This window comes from Anabrus simplex, chromosome X, assembly GCF_040414725.1.
Source record: "Anabrus simplex isolate iqAnaSimp1 chromosome X, ASM4041472v1, whole genome shotgun sequence".
NCBI lineage: Eukaryota > Metazoa > Arthropoda > Insecta > Orthoptera > Tettigoniidae > Anabrus > Anabrus simplex.
In genome coordinates, this window is record NC_090279.1 from 118,479,187 (window position 1) to 118,500,422 (window position 21,236).

General features: G+C 42.0%; 1 protein-coding gene across 1 annotated transcript in view; it reads left to right on the forward strand.

The window, feature by feature from the left end:
• The first annotated feature begins 8,612 nt into the window (after positions 1-8,612).
• Positions 8,613-21,236, forward strand: part of LOC136886662 (hemolymph lipopolysaccharide-binding protein-like) — a 47,361-nt gene continuing 34,737 nt past the window's right edge. Inside the window, exons 1-2 of the mRNA XM_068230518.1 lie at positions 8,613-8,633; positions 17,204-17,329. Coding sequence (XP_068086619.1) covers positions 8,619-8,633; positions 17,204-17,329 — 141 coding nt within the window. The 5' untranslated portion in view covers positions 8,613-8,618. The remainder of the gene's footprint in view (positions 8,634-17,203; positions 17,330-21,236) is intronic.

Genomic DNA, 21,236 nt, shown 5'->3' on the forward strand with positions numbered 1-21,236 from the left:
ACATTCTACCTTCCTTAGGGTTTTAACTCCGCCTCTAGTTGTAGAGCCGGTCTCAAGCCTGGATAAAGGGAGGAGAGGCACCCTAGCCCTTTAGCCCTTTAGCCCATTAGCCCTTTAGCCCTTTAACCCTTTTTCCCATTAGCCCATTAGCCCTTTAGCCCTACAAGGAATGTACGGTAACCTAATCTTCTTAGAACAAAGGTATCCCCTGACATGTTCTAAATACATGTTGTATCGAGTACAGTGTTTGGTTCTACTTATTTAGTGTTCTAAACACTTCAATCAATGTTCCGATCACATGATAAAGTTAACGGCATAGAGTGCAGTGTTCGATTCTAGTCTTGTTATGTTTCTTTAGTGATTTGCGAGTCTAAACATGCATAATGACGTCATCACTGCAGCACGTGCTTACTCTAGCTATCCCGATGCAGGTTTAAACTTGACATCAGAGGAGGCCTTAACAGCTTATGTATAGCCCCTACTGTTTAAAGATAGCTGCTGTTAAGAGAAAATCACGTAGAATTTTTCAAATTACCCGCCACCACATTTCAAAGGTATGAGGTTTAGTGCTGTAAAGATACCTGCACGATGCAAAGCTAGCTTTCTTCATCAGATCAGCCACCATCTTGTGTGAGCACCTCTAGGCCGTATCATAAGGAGCTGTGTATAGTCACCGTCTTGTCGCTGCTACCTTGCGCAAGCACCCCTAGGGCGTCTCATAAGAGCAGCAGCCATATTGTACAAGCGCTCTTAAGCTGTCTCATAAGAAGCTATGTATACCCGTCATCTTGTAGAATTAGATAGCTGCCAATGCCAAAGGGCCTAAGTAGGGATCGAACCGTCGATCTCATCATTAGACTATGTTTTTCTTGTTCCTGATACTGCAAACCTAGGTATCAGGTGGAACAATTTTATCCGTTTTGCTCTACGATGCACCGTTTTCGAGATATTTAACATTTTGTATTTAAGCCCCAAATTTAATGAATCGAACCTGCACGGCACGTTATACTCTCTACCATAGCTAGACCTGATCATGTTGCGAAGACTTGCTTCAATGCAAACTAAAACAGAGCGAATGCCAAAGGGCCTAAGTAGGAACCGAACCGTTGATCTCATCATTAGACTATGTTTTTCTTGTTCCGCATACTGCGAACCGAGGTATTCGGCAGAAAAGTTTTTGTCCGTTTTGCTCTACGAAGCACCGTTTTCGAGATATTTAACATTTTGCATTTAAGCCCCAAATTTAATGAATCAAACTAGCATGACACGTTAGCCTCTAAGCTAGCTTTCTTCATAAGAGCAGCAGCCATTTTGCGCAAGCACCCTTATGGCGTCTCATAAGGAGTCGTGAATACCTGCCATCTTGCGTCCGCCATCTTGCGCAAGCATCCTTATTGCGTCTCTAGTCATCTTGTGCAAGGACCCTTAAGCCACCTCATAAGAGCAACCGCCATCTTGCGCAAGCATCCCTAGGGCGTCTCATAAGGAGCCTTGTATAACCGCCATCTTGCGCAAACATCCCATGGGCGTCTCATAAGAACCTATGTATAGCGGCCATCTTGCATAAGCACCTTTACGGAGTCATGTATAGCTACCATCTTGTGCAATTAGCGTCGAGAGATGGCTCCTGTACAATTTTTCTTTTTAAATTATCCGCCACCATATTTCAAAGGTATGTACATAAAGAGTGTAGCACCGAGGTTTGCGATGAAAGATGGCGGATGACAGCTGACAAAAAAGCGCGTGAGTTTGTTTACTAAACAAGAGCACGTGGAATTTTTCAATTTGCCGCCACCACATTTCAAAGGTATCAAGCTAAAGATGGCAGCACGGTGCTCTCTTGATTAAAGATGGTGGATGACAGCTAACAGAACTTTTCAAATTGCCCGCTACTACATAGAGGGCAGCACGATGCTCTGTGGATTAAAGATGGCGGATGACAGCTAACGAAATTGCCCGCATGATAGCAGCACAGTGCTCTATTGATTAAAGATGGCGGATGACAGCTGTCAAAAAAGCACGTGCTTCGTTTACTAAACAAGAGCACGTGTAATTTTTCAATTTGCCGCCACCACATTTCAAAGGTATCTAGCTAAAGATGGCAGCACGGTGCTCTCTTGATTTAAGATGGCAGATGACAGCTAACAGAACTTTTCAAATTGCCCGCTACTACATGTCATAAAGAGGGCAGCACGGTGCTCTGTAGATTAAAGATGGCGGATGACAGTTGACGAAATTGCCCGCATGATAGCAGCACAGTGCTCTATTGATTAAAGATGGTGGATGACAGCTGTCAAAAAAGCACATGGCATTGTTTCCAAACAAGAGCACGTCGAATTTGCCACCACCACATTTCAAAGGTATCTAGCTAAAGAGGGCAGCACTGTGCTCTGTTGATTAAAGATGGCGGATGACGGCTGTCAAAAAAGCGCGTGAGTTTGTTTCCAAACAAGAGCATGTAGAATTTTTCAAATTGCCGCCACCACATAGAGGGCAGCACGGTGCTCTCTTGATTAAAGATGGCTGCTGTCATGTGGAATTGCATGCCACCACATTTCAAAGGTATCAAGCTAAAGAGGGCAGCACGGTGCTCTCTAGATTAAAGATGGCTGCTGTCAAAAAGCATTTTTCAAATTATCCGCCACCACATTTCAAAGGTAAGTAGCTAAAGAGGGCAGCACTGTGCTCTATAGATTAAAGATGGCGGATGACAGCTGTCAAAAAAGCACGTGGATTTGTTTATCTCGCGCTACTGAGGTTAAGTTGGTAGCACTGAGTTTTAGGCCCGTTAAGATGGCAGCAATGCGGATGACAGGTGACGAATTTGCAGCTACTGCGATATAGAGGGCAGCACAGTGCTCTGTGGTTTAAAGATGGCGGATGACAGCTGTCAAAAAAGCACGTGGCTTTGTTTACCACGCGCTAGTTAGGTTAAGTTGGTACTACTGAGGTTTAGGTCCGTCAAGATGGCAGTACTGAGGTTAGCGATGCGTTGTTGTCTGTCAAAAAGCACGTGGCTGTCAATAACACGTGGATTTGTTTACCTCGCGCTAGTTAGGTTAAGTTGGTACCACTGAGGTTTAGGCCCGTCAAGATGGCAGCAGTGAGGTTAGCGATGCGTTGTTGTCAATGACAGCTGTCAAAAAGCACGTGGTTTTGTTTACAAATTCAAATTTCCCGCGGGAGGCGGAGGAGGCCTCTGGGAAGGACCCCCGGGAGGCGGAGGCGGAGGAGGCCTCTAGGAGGGCCCCCCGTGAGGCGGAGGCGGAAGGGCCCCTGGGAGCCATGAGGCGGAGGCGGCGGCAGAATCCCTGTATTATACTACTTAGATAGAATTTCAAATTACCACCACCACATGTTAAATGTATGTAGCTAGAGATAGCAGCACGATGCTCTGTTGAATAAAGATGGCGGATGATAGCTAACGGAAGGTTCTTTTCAAATTAACCGCCACCACATGTTAAATGTATGTAGCTAAAGATAGCAGTAGGATGCTTTGTTGATTAAAGATGACAGATGATAGTAGACGGAATTACCCGCAAGATACCAGCACGGTTCTCTCATGATTAAAGATGGCGAATGTCAGCTGTCAAAAAAGCATGTAGATTTTAGATTTCCCACCACCGCCACCACGATAAGGTTCAGTACCGTAAAGATAGCAGCACTGAGGTAAGCGATGCAAGATGGCAGATAACAGCTGACGGAATTTTTCAAAATTATCCACTACCACATGTTAAATATATGTACCTAAAGATTGCGGCACGATGCTTCGTTGATTAAAGATGACAACTTGTCAAATATAATTTTTCAAATTGTCCGCCATCGCATTTCAAAGGTATGTAGGTAAAGAGGGCAGCACGATGCTCTGTAGATTAAAGATGGCAGCTTGTCAAATAGAATTGTTCGAATTGCCCTCCTCAGAGGTATGTAGCTAAAGAGAGCAGCACGGTGCTCTGTAGATTAAACATGGCTCCTGTTTTCCCGCTACTACGATAAAGTTAGCAGCACGGTGATCTGTTGATTAAAGATGGCTGCTGGATAAAATTTCAAATTGCCGCCACCACATTTCAAAGGTGTCTAGATAAAAGGGTGCCGCACTGTACTCTATTGATTGAAGAGGGCAGCACGGTGCTCTCTAGATTCAAGATGGCGGATGACAGCTGTCAAAAAAGCCCGTAGCTTTGTTTCCCAACAAGAGAACGTGGAATTTGCCGCCACCACATTTCAAAGGTAAGTAGCTAAAGAGGGCAGCACTGTGCTCTCTTGATTAAAGATGGCGGATGACAGCTGTCAAAGACAACATGGGTTTGTTTCCAAACAAGAGCACGTGGAATTTGCTACCACCACATTTCAACTAAAGAGTGCAGCGCTGTTCTCTCTGGATTAAAGATGGCGGTTGACAGCTGTCAGAAAAGCACATGGGTTTGTTTCCAAACAAGAGCGCGTAGAATTTGCCACCACCACGTTTCAAAGGTAAGTAGCTAAAGAGGGCAGCACTGTGTTCTATAGATTGAAGATGGCGGGTGACAGCTGTCAGAAAAGCACGTGGAATTGTTTACCGATTCAAATCTCCTGCGCTAGTGAGGTTAAGTTGGTACCACTAAGGTTTAGACCCGCCAAGATGGCAGCACTGCCGATGACAGGTGACGAATTTGCAGCTACTGCGATAAAGAGGGCAGCACGGTGCTCTGTAGTTTAAAGATGGCGGATGACAGCTGTCAAAAACACGTGGATTTGTTTATATCGCGCTTGTGAGGTTAAGTTGGTACTACTGAGGTTTAGGCCCGTCAAGATGGCAGCAGTGAGGTTAGCGATGCGTTGTTGTCTGTCAAAAAGCACGTGGCTGTCAAAAAACACGTGGATTTGTTTACCGATTCAAATCTCGCGCTAGTTAGGTTAGGTTGGTACCACTGAGGTTTAGGCCCGTCAAGATGGCAGCAGTGAGGTTAGCGATGCGTTGTTGTCGATGACAGCTGTCAAAGAGCACGTGGCTTTGTTTACAAATTCAAATTTCGCGCCAAAATTCAAATTTCCCACCAAAATTCAAATATCCCGCCAAAATTCAAATTTTTTGCGGGAGGAGGAGGAGGCCGCCGGACTGTCATATTATACTATTCACGTCACCATATCCAATTTCTATTCGATGCACCACCATGATCTGTTGATCATATCCATCATTTACTCATACACATATTCGTACTTCAGGCATCATTTAAAAATATATTTCTCTCTATGTAATTATTATTCTAAATTACCACACACAAGGTTTCACCTTACGTGGTATTTTACTGATATATACTCGACTCTGTTGAAGTTGGTGTGATTTTGTTATAATAATAATAACAGTAATAATAATAATAATAATAATATTTTATTTAATGTGTGCAACAGATAGTTACAAGTATAATTTATTTTAAGTATTAATATGTTAACAGTAATCCTACTATTTCTGTAATATATGTGGTTTAGTTTCAAGATTAATTTTTCTCAAGTAACAATGTTATTAGAAGAGTTATGTATATAAGACACAGAGTTCTGTAAATATGTTAACAACATAATGAGTGAATAAGTACTACTACTACTACTACTACTACTACTACACAGTTCTGTCGCCGAGATCTTACTGTTTCAGTGCCCCCTCAGCCGTTCGCCGCCGCACTGCAACTGAAGTGGGGTACGGGCCCTCTCCACTCCCGTGAAGGCTCCTTCTGAACGGCGTGCCAGAGTCCATCTCCCGGCAAATGCTGAAGTCGATGACACTACCGCCAACTCATCTGGGGACTGCACATATACTTCTAATCTGCGGCGAACATCACCACAACTACCCCTCTCATAGTAGCGGGAGAGGTGTATCTGAGGGTACCTGAGGGGTCCGGGCGACCTCAACTGGGTATCGGCAGCGGCGGAAGGTCCAGCCTCAAAACTGTCAACATGTTGTTAATATTCTAGAACAACAAGGACACTCTATAACTGAAGTTAAACAAGTTTCCAACTATCTACTTCAAAAACAAAAAGACTTAGAAATTTTCTTCAACTGGAAATAATTTTTTCAAAATAATTCTGGGTCACCCCAAGGAAGGACACTTGGGGGGGGGGTGGAGGTCTGTACCGGGAGGTACACCTCAACGGCGAGTATTCAAAACTAGAGCCTAAATGAACTTCTCTATTGGAAACCAGTGAAACTGAAACTACACCAACTTAGAACTTTACTCAGATGTCACCAGTAAAATAAGAATTTTGTTATTGTGCAATTTCCTTACCTGTGTGAATTTCTACTTGTTTGGTTTGCCATTCATCAAGAAGTTTGGACATTCTCCCATAGATGACACTACCCAAAAAACTATGATCATGCACCCCGGTGCGAAGTGAAAGAACTTTTGATTTAAATAAGTTATGTATTCATAAGTTTTTTTAATGGTTGATGGTCATTTAGTTTTGGGTTAGCAATATTTACCTTTTCTTTCCGCCAGTTTTTAGTCCAACCAATCACTAATTTCTGTAATTAATTTTCTACCAATCACAATCTTCTTCTTCGATTTTGAGTGTAACTTTTAAATTGACCAATAAATTGAGAGGGTGTGGCAGGGGTCATTCGTGAAAGATCTCGAACCTTCCCTGGGGGTTTATAAACTGCGGCTTTGCACGTCTCTTGGCCAATTGATTGTCATCTTACTAAGAGTGTGTGTCAAAGCAGGAGGCAGGAGGCCTCTTTCGTCAGGCAGCAGTACATCTACCAGGTAATGGCGATATAACATCTTTCTTTCTTGTTAACTCCGCAGCTTAACCCGAGGGAAAGTTCCGAATCATTAACTACGTAACCTTCTTTTCTAAAATGTAACTTTCTGCCGGCTAATGTAAAAACTTCATAAAATCTTCGACTGTAAATCGGGGATATAGAGTGATGTACCCTCTCGAGCTCCCCTTCATCTTGGTTTGAGGTGACTACGTTTTCTAACTGTTTTTCTTCCTTTACATAAGATATTAATATATCCTTATACGAGTCACTTCAGTAGTTTGGGAGTAGCCCATGTTTCATCGGCCTAGTGCCCTTTAGGTTTCAAGAGTTCATATCTAGGAGTGCAAGTACACGCCTCCATTCAGTTTGTGTTTCGGACCATTAACTTAACCTGTTCTTTTCCGCAAAGGCCCAATAGGTTGGGTACAAGATAACCCCGTTTCAAATTTGTAAGTTGTACCTTGATGGCGAGTGATTGTAATTTTCGGATATTGCCTTGAATAGGCTAGGAGAAACTGAGACCTGTTAGCTCTTGTTCAGTTTTGTGATTGTAACGAGTGCCTCTGGAAGGCTAGACATTGTATTTTGGGAGCAAGTGCTCCATGAATTTGGGGGATTTCTGCCCTTGAGTAAATTTGTGCTCTTTGTAAATTTGAGCTCGTAGCTCAGGAAATGTAAAGCTAGGGGCTTAAAGCTCAAGGTGTCAAGGTTCTGAATCTTGGATTTTTTCACAATCTTGTTTTATGTTTGCTAGTTGTACCTGTACAAATTGTTATTTTGAGTTCTGAAAATATAACCTTCAGTTTAAGTTCTAAATTCAATTCTTGACATTGTAGTTAGATCCATTCACCCCAGCACCTTCTTTAACCTCTTTCTGTTCCACGGGTATTCCCAATAATAATAATAATAATAATAATAATAATAATAATAATAATAATAATAATAATAATAATAATAATAATAATAATAATAATAAATCGAACCCTCCTCTGTTGCTGTGGTTGTTGTCATTTAAACGCGGCAGTCGTACCTCAAAAACCTCGCCGAGAATCTCGGAAATGACATCGTCGGGCACAAGGGTGATTTTTTATGTGAACAAAATGAATTTAAGCCGCAACACGAGTACAACGGTCTAACCGAAATATATGAAAATGCTATCAAGATTTACACACGTAGAGAAAGCTTCAGAAAGTATTCACGTCTGTCGTAGCAACTGATATCATTATTACAGCCCTAGGTCTTCCCGTTTTGTGCCGTTGAAGATTCTCATCACAGGCCCTTCCGTTTTACGTGTAATATTAGCTACTAAACTCCACACGCACCTCTTCCTGTTAATGTTCCATAAACAGGTAATCAAGTCTCCAACTTCTCGTGGAACATCGACGACCTTGGTGCTTGTACCTGAAACTTACTTCACAGACAAAGACGCTGTTCGTTTAGGGTACAAATATTGTTTTGAGCCGCACTCTAAAACTCGTTAACAAGGCCACAAAACAGGAAATTTGCGAAAGAATGTCGACATTGAATAATTTTCTACCTCCTTTTCAGCTCACTGGAGGCCTACACAGTTATCGAACCAAACACAAAGTTCAACTAACTGTTACCTCATTATTTAATAAATGTAACATTTCTGGTCACAAAATGCAAGAGATTTGTTAAAATCTGGTCTTTATGCATAGTTTTTTGTTACAGGCTCGCACAGATAGTTTTTTTGCGTGATAAATCTCCGCTCGGTTATCGGAATATGACGTCGAAGGTTGGAGAGGTCATCCAGTCGGCCAACGAGCTCTCTGTATTCAGCATGCGGGACTTTCTTAACACTCAAGTCAATGAAATAAATAGCAAGCCAGAGCGAATGATATCACTGTCAGAACTCGTAAGGATGTCGCTTCTCTTGGTGAGTGTTTGTTTATTTCTCTGTAGCTGATAACAAGGGGTCAAGGGAGAGTTGATGTCAGGCTTGGAGTGGAAATTTAATGATAATAATAATAATAATAATAATAATAATAATAATAATAATAATAATAAGAGGACGCATCGTGGCCATGATCGTTAAGGCGTTGAAGTCTAAATCGCCCTGACAACGTGGTTACCGGGTTCGGGTCCCGTTGGTCGAAAGAACGTTCACCATCAGAATGTTGGCCGGTAGGGTAGGGGAATTGCTGGTATCCTACTTTTATCACTAGATAAGCCTTGATTAAATTCCAAACGTCTCCGCAGTGCTCATACGGAGTGAGAGCATATGACGCCGCTGCTGGTGATCCGACCGTCGGATGGTGACGTTAAGCCATGAGCAGTCACCTTGCTGCTGTTCGACAGGAGGAAGCGTAGGCTATGTGCCGGCACTGGGTCTCACCCTCTCCTCTCTAACTATCATATTTCATCTCATTAACTTTTCTGATAAGAAAGGGCATTCGGTCATAACAAAACCGCCTCGACAGATTCATCTCACCTCATACACGACCCCGTAGAGAAAACGGTACAGGGGTTGGACTAATAATAATAATAATAATAATAATAATAATAATAATAATAATAATAATAATAATGGCGAATGTCCTCCGAGCAGCCCTGGGGTAGGTCTTATAGGCGACCTGCATGTCTCTGTGGATGCGGCTCCTACTTAAGAAGACATCACAAACACACGGCCCCCGATTAACCAATTAACGTTAAAATCCCGACACGGCAGCTAATCGAACCCAGTACCTATTGTACCAAACCATTTCACCACTTAAGGAAGAAATATCTCAATATAGTAGTGGAATTTTCACAGAATTTGAGTGGAATATTTGTGATTGATGAATGTTTAAACAAGGGAACGTGATGTAACACAAAGGTGTGCTGTCAGTGGTAGAGACAAGTCGAGGGAGAGAAAAGAGAGACTTTCAGGAGCTCATTTGCAGCAGGCACCAAGCTATACAGTTAAGTGCGGTCAGTAGGCACCAAGCTATACAGTTAAGTGCGGTCTCTCCACACGAGCTATAGAGAGGCTTTCAGGAGCTCATTTGCAGCAGGCACCAAGCTATACAGTTAAGTGCAGTCTCTCCACATGAGCTATAGAGAGGCTTTCAGGAGCTCATTTGCAGCAGGCACCAAGCTATACAGTTAAGTGCGGTCTCTCCACACGAGCTATAGAGAGGCTTTCAGGAGCTCATTTGCAGCAGGCACCAAGCTATACAGTTAAGTGCGGTCTCTCCACACGAGCTGTAGAGAGGCTTTCAGGAGCTCATTTGCAGCAGGCACCAAGCTATTCAGTTAAGTGCGGTCAGTAGGCACCAAGCTATACAGTTAAGTGCGGACAGTAGGCACCAAGCTATACAGTTAAGTGCGGTCTCTCCACACGAGCTGTAGAGAGGCTTTCAGGAGCTCATTTGCAGTAGGCACCAAGCTATTCAGTTAAGTGCGGTCAGTAGGCACCAAGCTATACAGTTAAGTGCGGTCAGTAGGCACCAAGCTATACAGTTAAGTGCGGACAGTAGGCACCAAGCTATACAGTTAAGTGCGGTCAGTAGGCACCAAGCTATACAGTTAAGTGCGGACAGTAGGCACCAAGCTATACAGTTAAGTGCGGACAGTAGGCACCAAGCTATTCAGTTAAGTGCGGTCAGTAGGCACCAAGCTATACAGTTAAGTGCGGACAGTAGGCACCAAGCTATACAGTTAAGTGCGGTCTCTCCACGCGAGCTATAGAGGAACAATCCGTTATTAATAGTACATTATTCTATGCAAGTAGTTCCACTTTTATCCTCCCGTCTCTTTGGCCGCTCTGCCTGCCGAAATATTTAAATCACACTGGATAGAAGTGCCGTACCCGTCATTGGACTCTGGATCTTAGTTTTGCTGTTGGCTGAACTACAGTCGAAGGTTCCCCTTAGCCAACACGTGCGGGGTCTAGCAGATCCCCTCTTTTCTCGATCTTCCCTTGTATAAACATTTGGAGGCGGGAGCCTAATGATATGACCGGAGTAGGAGAGCTGCACATTTCTATTCATCCTGGTTAATACAGTAGACCCGCATTTCAAACGCTCCTAATCTTCTGACGATGGCTTTCCTCACACCAAGATATACTGCACTTCGGCAGTCTATTTGTACAGCATTCTTTCCTCAAAGAATATGCGTGTAAAGTGTACTAAGAGGCCACAGAACCAGGACTGTGATGGTGCTTAGGTCATGCGGACATAAAACTTGAAAGTATATCCCTGATAATGTCCATGTATAGAGTATTGTGTGTGTAGTATGAGTGTCCGTGAGGTGACGCATTACAGCTCAGCTGTTTGTCTCCTTACTCCCAAGTCTTCCCAGACCGAAGTTTCCAATATTTTCATTACACTATTCCTTGACAGAAGCCACCCAGAGCAAATCACGCTGCTCTCCTGTGGATCTTTTCATGTCGTTCTTGAGTCAAGTAATCTTGGTGAGACCGAGCTCGATAGCTGTTGTCGCTTAAGTGCGGCCTGTATCCAGTAATCGGGAGATAGTGGGTTCGAACCCCACTGTCGGCAGCCCTGAAGATGGTTTTCCGTGGTTTCCCATTTTCACTCCATGAAAATGCTGGGGCTGTACGTTAATTAAGGCCACGGCCGCTTCCTTCCCATTCCCAGGCCCTTCATCTCCCATCGTCACCATAAGACATATATGTGTCGGTGCGACGTAAAGCAAATAGCAAGGAAAAAAAATTCCTGGTGAGTCTCTCACACGCTGAAAGGGTCTTACCAATAACTTATACGGCTCTGGTTTACATCCTTACTGCGACCCCTAAATACACCCATAACTATATGAAGAGATCTGTAAAGCTCACGTAGGTACTTGCAGTGAACCACATGTACTACTTTCACAGCATCGACAGAGTAATTAATATACAAGGAAACACCGCCGTCCAGTAACACTGCCTTGCAGAATTCGCTCTTAATCATAACATGACGAGACAATGCTTCACCTGTTCCATTGCAATGGTCTTGCTTTCTTGACCTCCTATTCTAGTCCAAAAGTCCTCTCTTACCTGTACCGCCCTGTTGATACGCCCTGCAATGGTAAATAGCGATGCAGTCCATTTGGCCTCCTGAATATAAAATATCTGCTCTATCTTGCTTGGGCCCTGCTAGTTGATCCTCACGGAAATGAATTTTCCTAAACAAAAATGTTCTTCTATCAGAACAGTTTGATATTTTGAAGATGTGTCCAATATAGCCATAAAGAATACTTTCCTCAGTTTCCGCTTATCACATTTCATGCCGGGGATACTATAGACTCTGAATTAATTTGGTACAGCTCCTTCATGCAAACAGCCAAGTAACTGGGGAAGTGCTCAGAGATAAATAGGTAGTTATGTCCAACTTTGTCACATTTAGAGAATATGTATGGTAGAATACTAGAGAAAAGTCGTAGGTATTTTATGTTCACTGTATCGTGGCCTCGTAAAGTTGTATATGCTGTCACCTGTGTGAAATACCTTGAAATGTCAGATATTCTAGTAGTTTGTCTTTCTGGGACAAATGTCCCTATCATCGATTTTGTATTGCTCCCTGTTGTTGAAAGGACATTATCAACCTGAAGGAAAATTGGTATTTGGAGCTTGGGTGAGCTATCGCCAGTCAGTTTTCGTTCAATCATTCAGTAGTTCAACAATTTAATCAGCCTATCAATTCATATAACATCAAATAGATTGTCGAATCGAAATGTATAAAAATAAATCCTTCCAGAAAGAGCAGCTGTTTCTCTATTTAAAGAGTGAATTTTTGAGCCAAGGTTTCTTGTACTGATTGACTTTCGTGTGTATCATCTGATGGCGGATTAAGGGAGAGGAAGCGACTCAGTACCCTGAACATGAGCTAATAGGGATGTATAGAACTAGCACCGATAGAGCGCAGTGCTGTTGTACTGGGTAAGCGCAAGGCGCTCTTCATTTGTCTCCTGTGTACTCATGCCGCTAATATCCACGAATTTAAGTTGTTTAAATTGTTATTTTCGTGACTATGCCGAGCTATTGCAGTGTTCCTCTTTGTAAAAATCAGGGAAGATCGTTTTCGTTTCATCAGTTTCCACAAAATAAAGAAATGAGGAAGAAATGGTTACATACTATTAGAAGGAAACATTTCAGTGAGAAGAATCTGACCGAAAATATTAAAGTGTGTTCCCATCATTTTCAACCCGGAGACTTCACGAAAACTTTGTTGGGTAAGTGCGACTTACGAACGGAAATAATTCGTATTTTCTACCTATAAAGTGATTAGGCATTTCGATAACAACCACAGAATTTATGTTTCTATTTAAAGGTGAGAGAGCAAGATTAAAACCGGGCGCTGTTCCATCGCTTTTTCCATGGACCACGAACACAACAAAAAGAAGGAAGAGGCCATACACAAGAAAATCGCCGGATTACCACGATAAGCTTACAATATTGGAATCTTCAGAAATCATCCCCAGTGAAGTACGGGAAGAAATCGTGAATATACCCGAAGAAGTGAATGTAACATCTGTGACTCCCATTTTCATAGACGTCAGTACTCAGACAAATACTACAGGTAATTTGGTTGTTGAGCAAATAATGAATAATCCTGATGCCGTATTGCTTTATACAGGGTTTGCAGACGTCCAACATTTTAATTTGGTGTTTGCTGTTTTGGGAGAAAACAGATACAATTTACAGATATTCCCTCTTGAACCCAGACTGTGTTTCTTATTGACAGTTATGAAGCTAAGGACTAACAAATCTGACCAGGAACTAGGCCTTAACTTTGGAATCCATAAAACTACTGTTGGAAGAATATTTAATGTTTGGATTAATTTCATGTACTGCCAATTTAAAGAGTTGAACATATGGCCTGATAGAGAAACTGTCCTTGAAAACAGCCCCCTTGCTTTTAGACAGAAATACCCCTCGACTAGAGTAATAATTGATGCAACTGAGATTACAATAGCAAAACCTAAGAACCCTACAGCACAGCAAGCTACATTTTCTACATACAAAAATGCAAACACAACAAAGGTATTAATAGGTATAAATCCATCTGGTTTCATAAGTTTCATATCTGATGCATATGGTGGGGCAATATCAGATAGGCAGTTATTTATCAGATCAGGAATGTTGGATCTCTTGGAAGAAGGAGATTCAGTTATGGCAGATAGGGGGTTCAACATTCAGGATCTGTTATGCACTAAAGGTGTAACATTAAATATCCCACCATTTCTGAAAGGCAAAAGGCAGTTTACTCCATCAGAAAACATTGAAACAAGGAGGATAGCCTCTAAAAGAATACACATAGAACGGGCTATAGGACTTGCTAAAACATACAAAATACTGCAGTCAAAATTGCATGTCAGTAAAATTCGTCTTTCAGGGAGGATAATATTTGTATGTTTTATGTTATGCAATTTCAGGAAAACCATTATGTCAGGTTAGGATGACTGGAACAAAATATTCATGGTAAAACTTGTCTAATTTTGCCGCCATTTCATGAATGAAAATGTCATCTCTCTCTATTTCCAACACTAGCATGTCAATAGCAGTGTACACAAGAAAGCTACAATAATATCTGCCTGTAACAAACAGCTGGCCTTGCACTTGGAAGTAATGGTTGTGATTTTTCTTGAGTATCACTGCACCACTGCTCTCACCCAAGTATGGAACACATTTGATTGAAATAGCTTCATTTTTATTACTTGGCAACCCTTTAAGTTCCAAGACTCTATCGTGTCCAATTAATCCATCACAAGATGCTGCCAGATAATGTCTGATAGGATGAATAATGAGGCCACACTTTTGGACTACATGGCCGGTTAGCTGAGAATATCTGTCCCTTGCTGAGTCTTCCATTTGAAGTCCCCATTTCATATCACTTCCCTTGAATAAGGATTTTGCTAGGGCTTTAGGTGTTTTTGAGTGACAGATTTTCCCAAAATTACTTGCTGTCAAACGATATTTCCTCTCTTTGAACCATAGACTTTGCTGGGATTGTTGTCTAGTATTTTCCTCAATTTTCTTCCTTTCCTCATCATTGACTCTTACAAGATTTTCAGCTTGTGTCGCACATGGATCCACACCATAATGGTGGTCATGAATGACATCAAAGCAGCTGGTCTGTTCTTTTTTTAGAGCAAAAGAAAAAGCAAGCTTATGTTGGGAACTTTTCACAATACCTTCAACATATTGCTGATATCCAGGCTGATTAACTCCTGACAATGGCCTAACATCATGGCAGGGTTCCTGGAAAACTTGTTCCAAGGGCAAACATTCCACTTTCATAGGGCTAACTGGCCTCAACCGTTTGGAAGGGGGATGGTGAAAAGTTTGTAAATTCTGGGTGCATGTTTCTGAACACTGAACAATACCAGTCTTGGAGAAGTGCTCTAATGCATAGCTTACAGCAGCAATATGCTTACAACATGCCTTGGGGCCTGCTCCAGCAACACATTCACATTCCGCTCCTATAATGTCACCAGGTACTCCTAAAATAAGCTTCACATTATAGCTCTTATGTTTTGTGTACTCGGATTTCACAGCACTGCATATTAGAATTTCATTCGATTGAAAAAAAAAACATTTTATAAACAAAACAAACTTTTCCCTGAAAAGTCTGTATCCAGCATCACACAATGATTTGTAGTTGGAAACAGGTGCTCCATCTATTTCCGATTTTCTAAATACAAAATAATCCATCAAATGCACATTTGTGATGGTGATCTTCACCTTATGGCTGATAGTCAATTCTTCAAAGGAACCGGTACTAGGAAACTGAAGAAATTCACATGCCTTTGGTGGTGGACAAGGCTGTACCTGCAGTTTCATGTAAGCCATCAACCTAAAAAAATACGTGAATTGAAGACTATATGCAAGTAGAGTAAATGCGTATTTAAATCTCTATTTATGATTTAAGTCTTGTGGAGGTATATTTATATATTTCTCAATGTACAATAATCAAGTAATTGTATTCTTTAGGAAAAGGCATGCTGACTCCTATTTATTATTTAGATAATAAAGCGTGTTAGAATTTTGTAATTACCGCTGTACTAATTCTTCCTTCCTCCCGCTAGTTTTAGCGCCTCTGGTCCGTAGCTCATTTTGCAGATGTTTAACGCTTAAACGCTGAAAATCGTCCATAATATACTAGGGGATATACCTGTACAAATAATTAATATAGTCTTGGAGTAAAATTATAGAATATATAGTAGGCTTTAGCTTAGGAAACTCGGTCACAATCTGTATATTTCTCGCAGCTGACTGGGAGAAACATAAGACGATCGCCTTGCGCTTACCCAGTAGTACACGAGCGCTATCTGGCGCGAACTTTCTCCGCCTACATCCCTATTAACAACGTATGGCAGAACTTTAACTATGTGAATTTCGGGAGAGATTTCGATGTTTTTAGTAAGCACGCGACAGTTAGGGTGTCCGCATTTCTGTGAAATGTATGTAGGGCTTTCTCTGGTGTTTGGTTTCCTTAATATAGAGAGGGTAACCAGGTAATACTAAACTCGTGGGTAAAATACCCGTTCTGCGTTAAGGGTCTGTGATGTCAGGCAATCGTAAATAATGTATTATACTGCCCCGAAAACAGGCGTATATTAAAAACATTGTGAACTACAATCGAGGGTTCGAGCCCAGTCTGGTGTAAAACTAGAAACCACGGTTCCTTCCGATTCGGTTTACGTTTTGCAAAACCATTTACGAATTGGATATCAGAGTTCGAGGCCCGACCAATGTAATGTGCTCTGGAAGCTGCGGCTTCTCTACGTGAATTATGAGTTTTCCATTTGTAAAGACTAGCACGGGTCATCAGACTGTGACAGACGCGAGTCCTCTCCCCAGATATGTTGTTAAATATCAGAGCTTTCGAGATCCTAATTGTACATTTCTCGAGCGTTGAAATTCCATTTCTTGGTTCACGTTCAAAGAGAAAGGAAAGAAAAAACAATTCCGAATATATTGTATTGGTTAATATTACCTGTGCACCTCACGCTCTCTGCCCCGTGCAAGTAACTGCAATCAGTGTTCAGTGAGAAACTACCACAGGACGAGTTCCCCGCGCAATAGTTACTTGGACTAGATGGGGCTGTAGTCTTACTCCAGTATATAAATGTAGGCCAAGACAGGGAGAAAATGTAACAAGGGACGTGGAATTGTCAGATAATTTAACATACGTATATTCCTTTAACAAAGTTCATTAAGCTCTCATGATTATAATTAAAAAGTAGTTTGGATCAAGTTCATAAATCTTTCCAGAATACATAAAACTGCACGGGGAAACAGACGATTACATTACATAGGTAAATACTGCGCGCTGTTTTGTTAACTGACCATCAAAGTTGTCAAACTGGGCTGACAACTAAGGTAATGTGTTTGTTTGACTGACGTTGGATAGATGGAACCGAAATCAGTGTTCTGCATTGAACTACCAACTTTTCTGTCACAACCTCCTTTAGAATGTCACTTCAGTCATAGTTAACTGTTGAACTCTGTACCTTTTCCAGGTTCTCTTGCTCCTGATGCTAGCAGTTTCACTGGCGAGCGCAGATCACTGTGCATCGTCCGTTGGCTCTAAGTTGGACGTGTCTGTGCATGGCCGCAAGAACGCCAGTGGACATTGGATGATAACGGTACCGTGTGTTCTCAATTGCAGAGTTGTTCTTCTGTGTTGGACGGATAATATTTTATGTTTATGTTATAAATACACGTGTTTTATTTCTTTATATTCAAAATGTTTGCATGCGCCATTCGAATTTAACACAACTTTTAAAGTACAGTAATACGGTTTGTGGAATTAATCTGATAGGTACTTGGTATCGAACCGCTGCCTTCGTGATGTACAGGTTGTTCTGTTGCTCTTATGACGTCACGCAAAGAGGCAACGCAAGGACGTAATATTATGTCTCTACTTCTTAATTATGAAATATTCACAAATGTTGATTTAATATAACAGGCAAGATCATTACCAACTGTAATCGCATCACAATTCGTAAGTCAGGTCTATGTAATTTTATATAAGTAGGTTTGAAGTGTGATTTACACGTTCGAAGCTTGAGAGTTTTTCTCTTCAGTTTACCCAACAAAGAATTATTATACATTAATACAAATATGGAGATTATAAACGCACAAATGGTTCAGGGAGGACACGAAATGAGGAGTGAGGTAGTTTGATTATTTGATTATTTTTTATTCTACCATTAATCAGAGATATCAGGGTTCGAATCCATGTGTTGCATGTACTCGAGATATTTTATTCTAGAACTGAACAGAGAGAACAGGGAACGAATTCAAGACTACATTTTTTCTGTTAAGGTGACTGTTGTGTTTGCGTCATAAAGTTGATGTTATATTCGAGAAATAAGGAAAGAGAGGTACATTCCCGTTCAGTTTTTTCCGTGCAATCACCGTCTGAATGCGTGTCAATTTCTATCTTTTTTTACCAACAAGTTATCGCGCTCCTAACATATATTTAAAACCAAGCCAAGTTTCCCTGTTCAGAACACGGGCGAATGTATGCTGACTATTCAAATCGCTACAAACATACATTTATATCTGGAATGTATGAGTAATATAAGGTAGCAACAGACTGTATATGTTGCTCTTGGTAGAGGGCACAGCACAATGCATTGCCGGTCCTCTGTAACGGGGGAGGTCACGCGTCGGATGGAGACGTTAAGACTTGCACAAGATGGCGACTGGAAGGGGGCGCATATCACAAGATATGTAAGGATAGACCCCTCCAGGGTTCACATCGGGAAGGGGATCTGAAATATGGATTTGGGAAGGGGCATCTCTCCAACCTGTGATGTTAGATCTCTGTAAGGTGATGTCAGGAAAGGGCATGTCAAGAAGGGCAGCTAGCCTTAAAACTTGGGTCCTTTGAATTTAGGTCTCTCTAAAAAGGTGTCGGGAAAGGCGTATGTTAAGAAGGGCAGTTAGCTTTCAAACTAGGATCCTCTGAGGTTAGGCCCTTCTAAGGTGGTGTCGAGAAGAGTTACTTGGCTGTAAAACTAGTTTCTGTGTAGTTACGCCCCCAGTCGTTTTCTCTTCCTAAAATTCTGCGCCAGCACGTGGCTAAGTCCCGTCATGATAGCAGCTGTGAGGTTAGGGTCGTTCAATATTCCGCGCCCAATACGAGCACGTGGTTAGGACTTTTCAAGCTGACAGCAGTGAGGTTAGCCATGCACACTTATTCAAACTCCGCGCCAAACCAGTGCACGTGTTTATGACCTGTTACGATGACAGCAGTGAGGTTGGAATCGCCGACTTATTCAAAGTCCCCGCTATAACAAGTGCACGAGGTTAGGACCAGTTAAGATGTCAGTAGTGAGTTTAGCCATGAGCACTTATTCAAAAATCCGCGTAAGAAAACAAAAGTGTAGTTAGTGTCTGTCAAGATGCACGAGCACGTGGCCGTGACGTCATGGTCACATGACCGTGACATCATGGGTTCAATGACCTTGCCAGGGATAAATGACCTCGTGGGACATTGCTGACGCAGCACCCATTGTTTTTGAATCCGCGTTGTCCTACTACTACCAATAATAATGGTCATACGTACAGTAGCTTTCTTGTTTCGTTTTTTCCTTGACACTTGTGGCACTACCCTTCAGTCCCTTTCTTCTACACAACATTTGTATCAGTTTTTGATTAGGAATAGCCATGTTTTCCCAAATATTAATACGCCGACTTGTAAGATCTGTTAGTTACTTCCCACATTCACGGAAATTGCCGAGGAATAACTTCTTAATTAATACTTAAGTGTTAACTATTAAGTTACATTGCTTCAAACATCTAAACATTATCTACCAGCATTGATTTAAAGATGTTGAAAAGTATGCATAAAATGTTGCCGGGCTGAGTGACTCAGGCGGTTGAGCGCTGGCCTTGCGACCCTCATATTAGTGTGTACTTACTTGTATAGTTGTGTGGCAACTGCGAAACTCCATACACTTTTTTAAAATTTGCAACACATGATACTTCCGCCTAAAAGTGATGTAAGATAACAATTAAATAAGAAATTCCACGGGAAGTGTTACGTCCCTTGAGTTGATATTACTCAGCACGAGAAGATACCATACCTAACCTAAACTATGCGGTCTCAAGTAGAGGAGCAAGGACAGTTCAACACTCGGAAATGAGTCAGCACCCGAGGTCTAGTAGTGTAGCAGTGCAGGTTCCAATGCAAGGTCATTGAACCCCAGTATAGTAGATAAGCAATGTCGATTTGCGCATTTTGCATAAGAGAGCGAATCTAACCTTACAGTCGCTATGTTGAGGGGCCTAACCATACTTTAACGCCTAGCTGCCCATCCCGACGCCTAAGAGAGAGAGCCTAAACTTACATCCACCAACTGGAAGTGACTACCCTTAGTTTCACGTCAAGAGCCCTTCCCGACGCCAACTGAACAAGATGGCGCCCATACACATCATCTAATGAGACGGCCTAGGGGCGCTTGCGCAAGGTGGCACATGTTCTTATGAGACGGCCTAGGGATACGTGCGAAAGATGACGGCTACACATAGCCTCTTATCAGACGGCTTAGGGGCGCTTGCGCAAGATGGTGCCTACACATAGATGGCTTAAGCGCTCTTGCGCAAGATGGCGGCTATACAGAAGCTCTTATAGAGAAAGCTAGCTGAGAGGCCTACTGCTCAAGATAGCGGATGTACAGAAGGTCTTATGAGACGGCCTAGCGGCGGTTGCTTACGATGGCGGGTATACACCGGCTCTTAGGTCGAAAGATGATTGCTATGGGTGAATGCACAAGATGGGGGCTATACAGGGGCTATTATGGAGAAAGATTACGGCTATGGACCATTGCACAAGATGGCACACATGGGCTGCTATAAGAACGCCTAGTGCCATAGGAAATATATTGGTTACATTTAAACACCTAGCAGTCGATCAAATTATCGAATAAACAATGTAACTTGAAATTATGTTTGGGAATATACTAATTGAATCTGTTGGCATTGCTTATAAAAGCTTGTAGCTAATGCAGGAGCGATAAAGCCGAATAAATCGTGCTACACACATGATAGGGAAAGGAACTCAGGGGCCACATCTTAATAGAAGGACAAAAGGGTAAAATGACTCTTCCTCCTCCTCCTCCTCCTCCCCTTTCCTAGAGATAAAGGCCTAAATGGCTAATGGTCTGAAGGGCTAATGGGCTAAAGCGCTAATGATATCTTATTAGAAGTGCAAAAATGTAAAAGAACACCTTCTCCTCGTAGGCATAAAGGTCTCAATTTCTAAAGGGCTAAGGGGCTAAAGGGCTAATGGCCTAAAGGGCTAATGGGATAAAGGGCAAACCGGCAAAAGTTCTAAAGGGCAAAATTGCTTACATTTTTATAGTATTTAGGGAGCCTCTCCTCTCTTTATTAGGGCTTGAGTCCGGCTTTAAAGCTAGAGCGGAGTTAACACCCTGAGGAGGGGAGAATGATGGAAAAGAGTCTGTACCAATATAGGTAATCGTTCTACTATATGCTACAGAAGGATGACGTAGATGAGAGTGAAGGTGAGGGATGGGAATG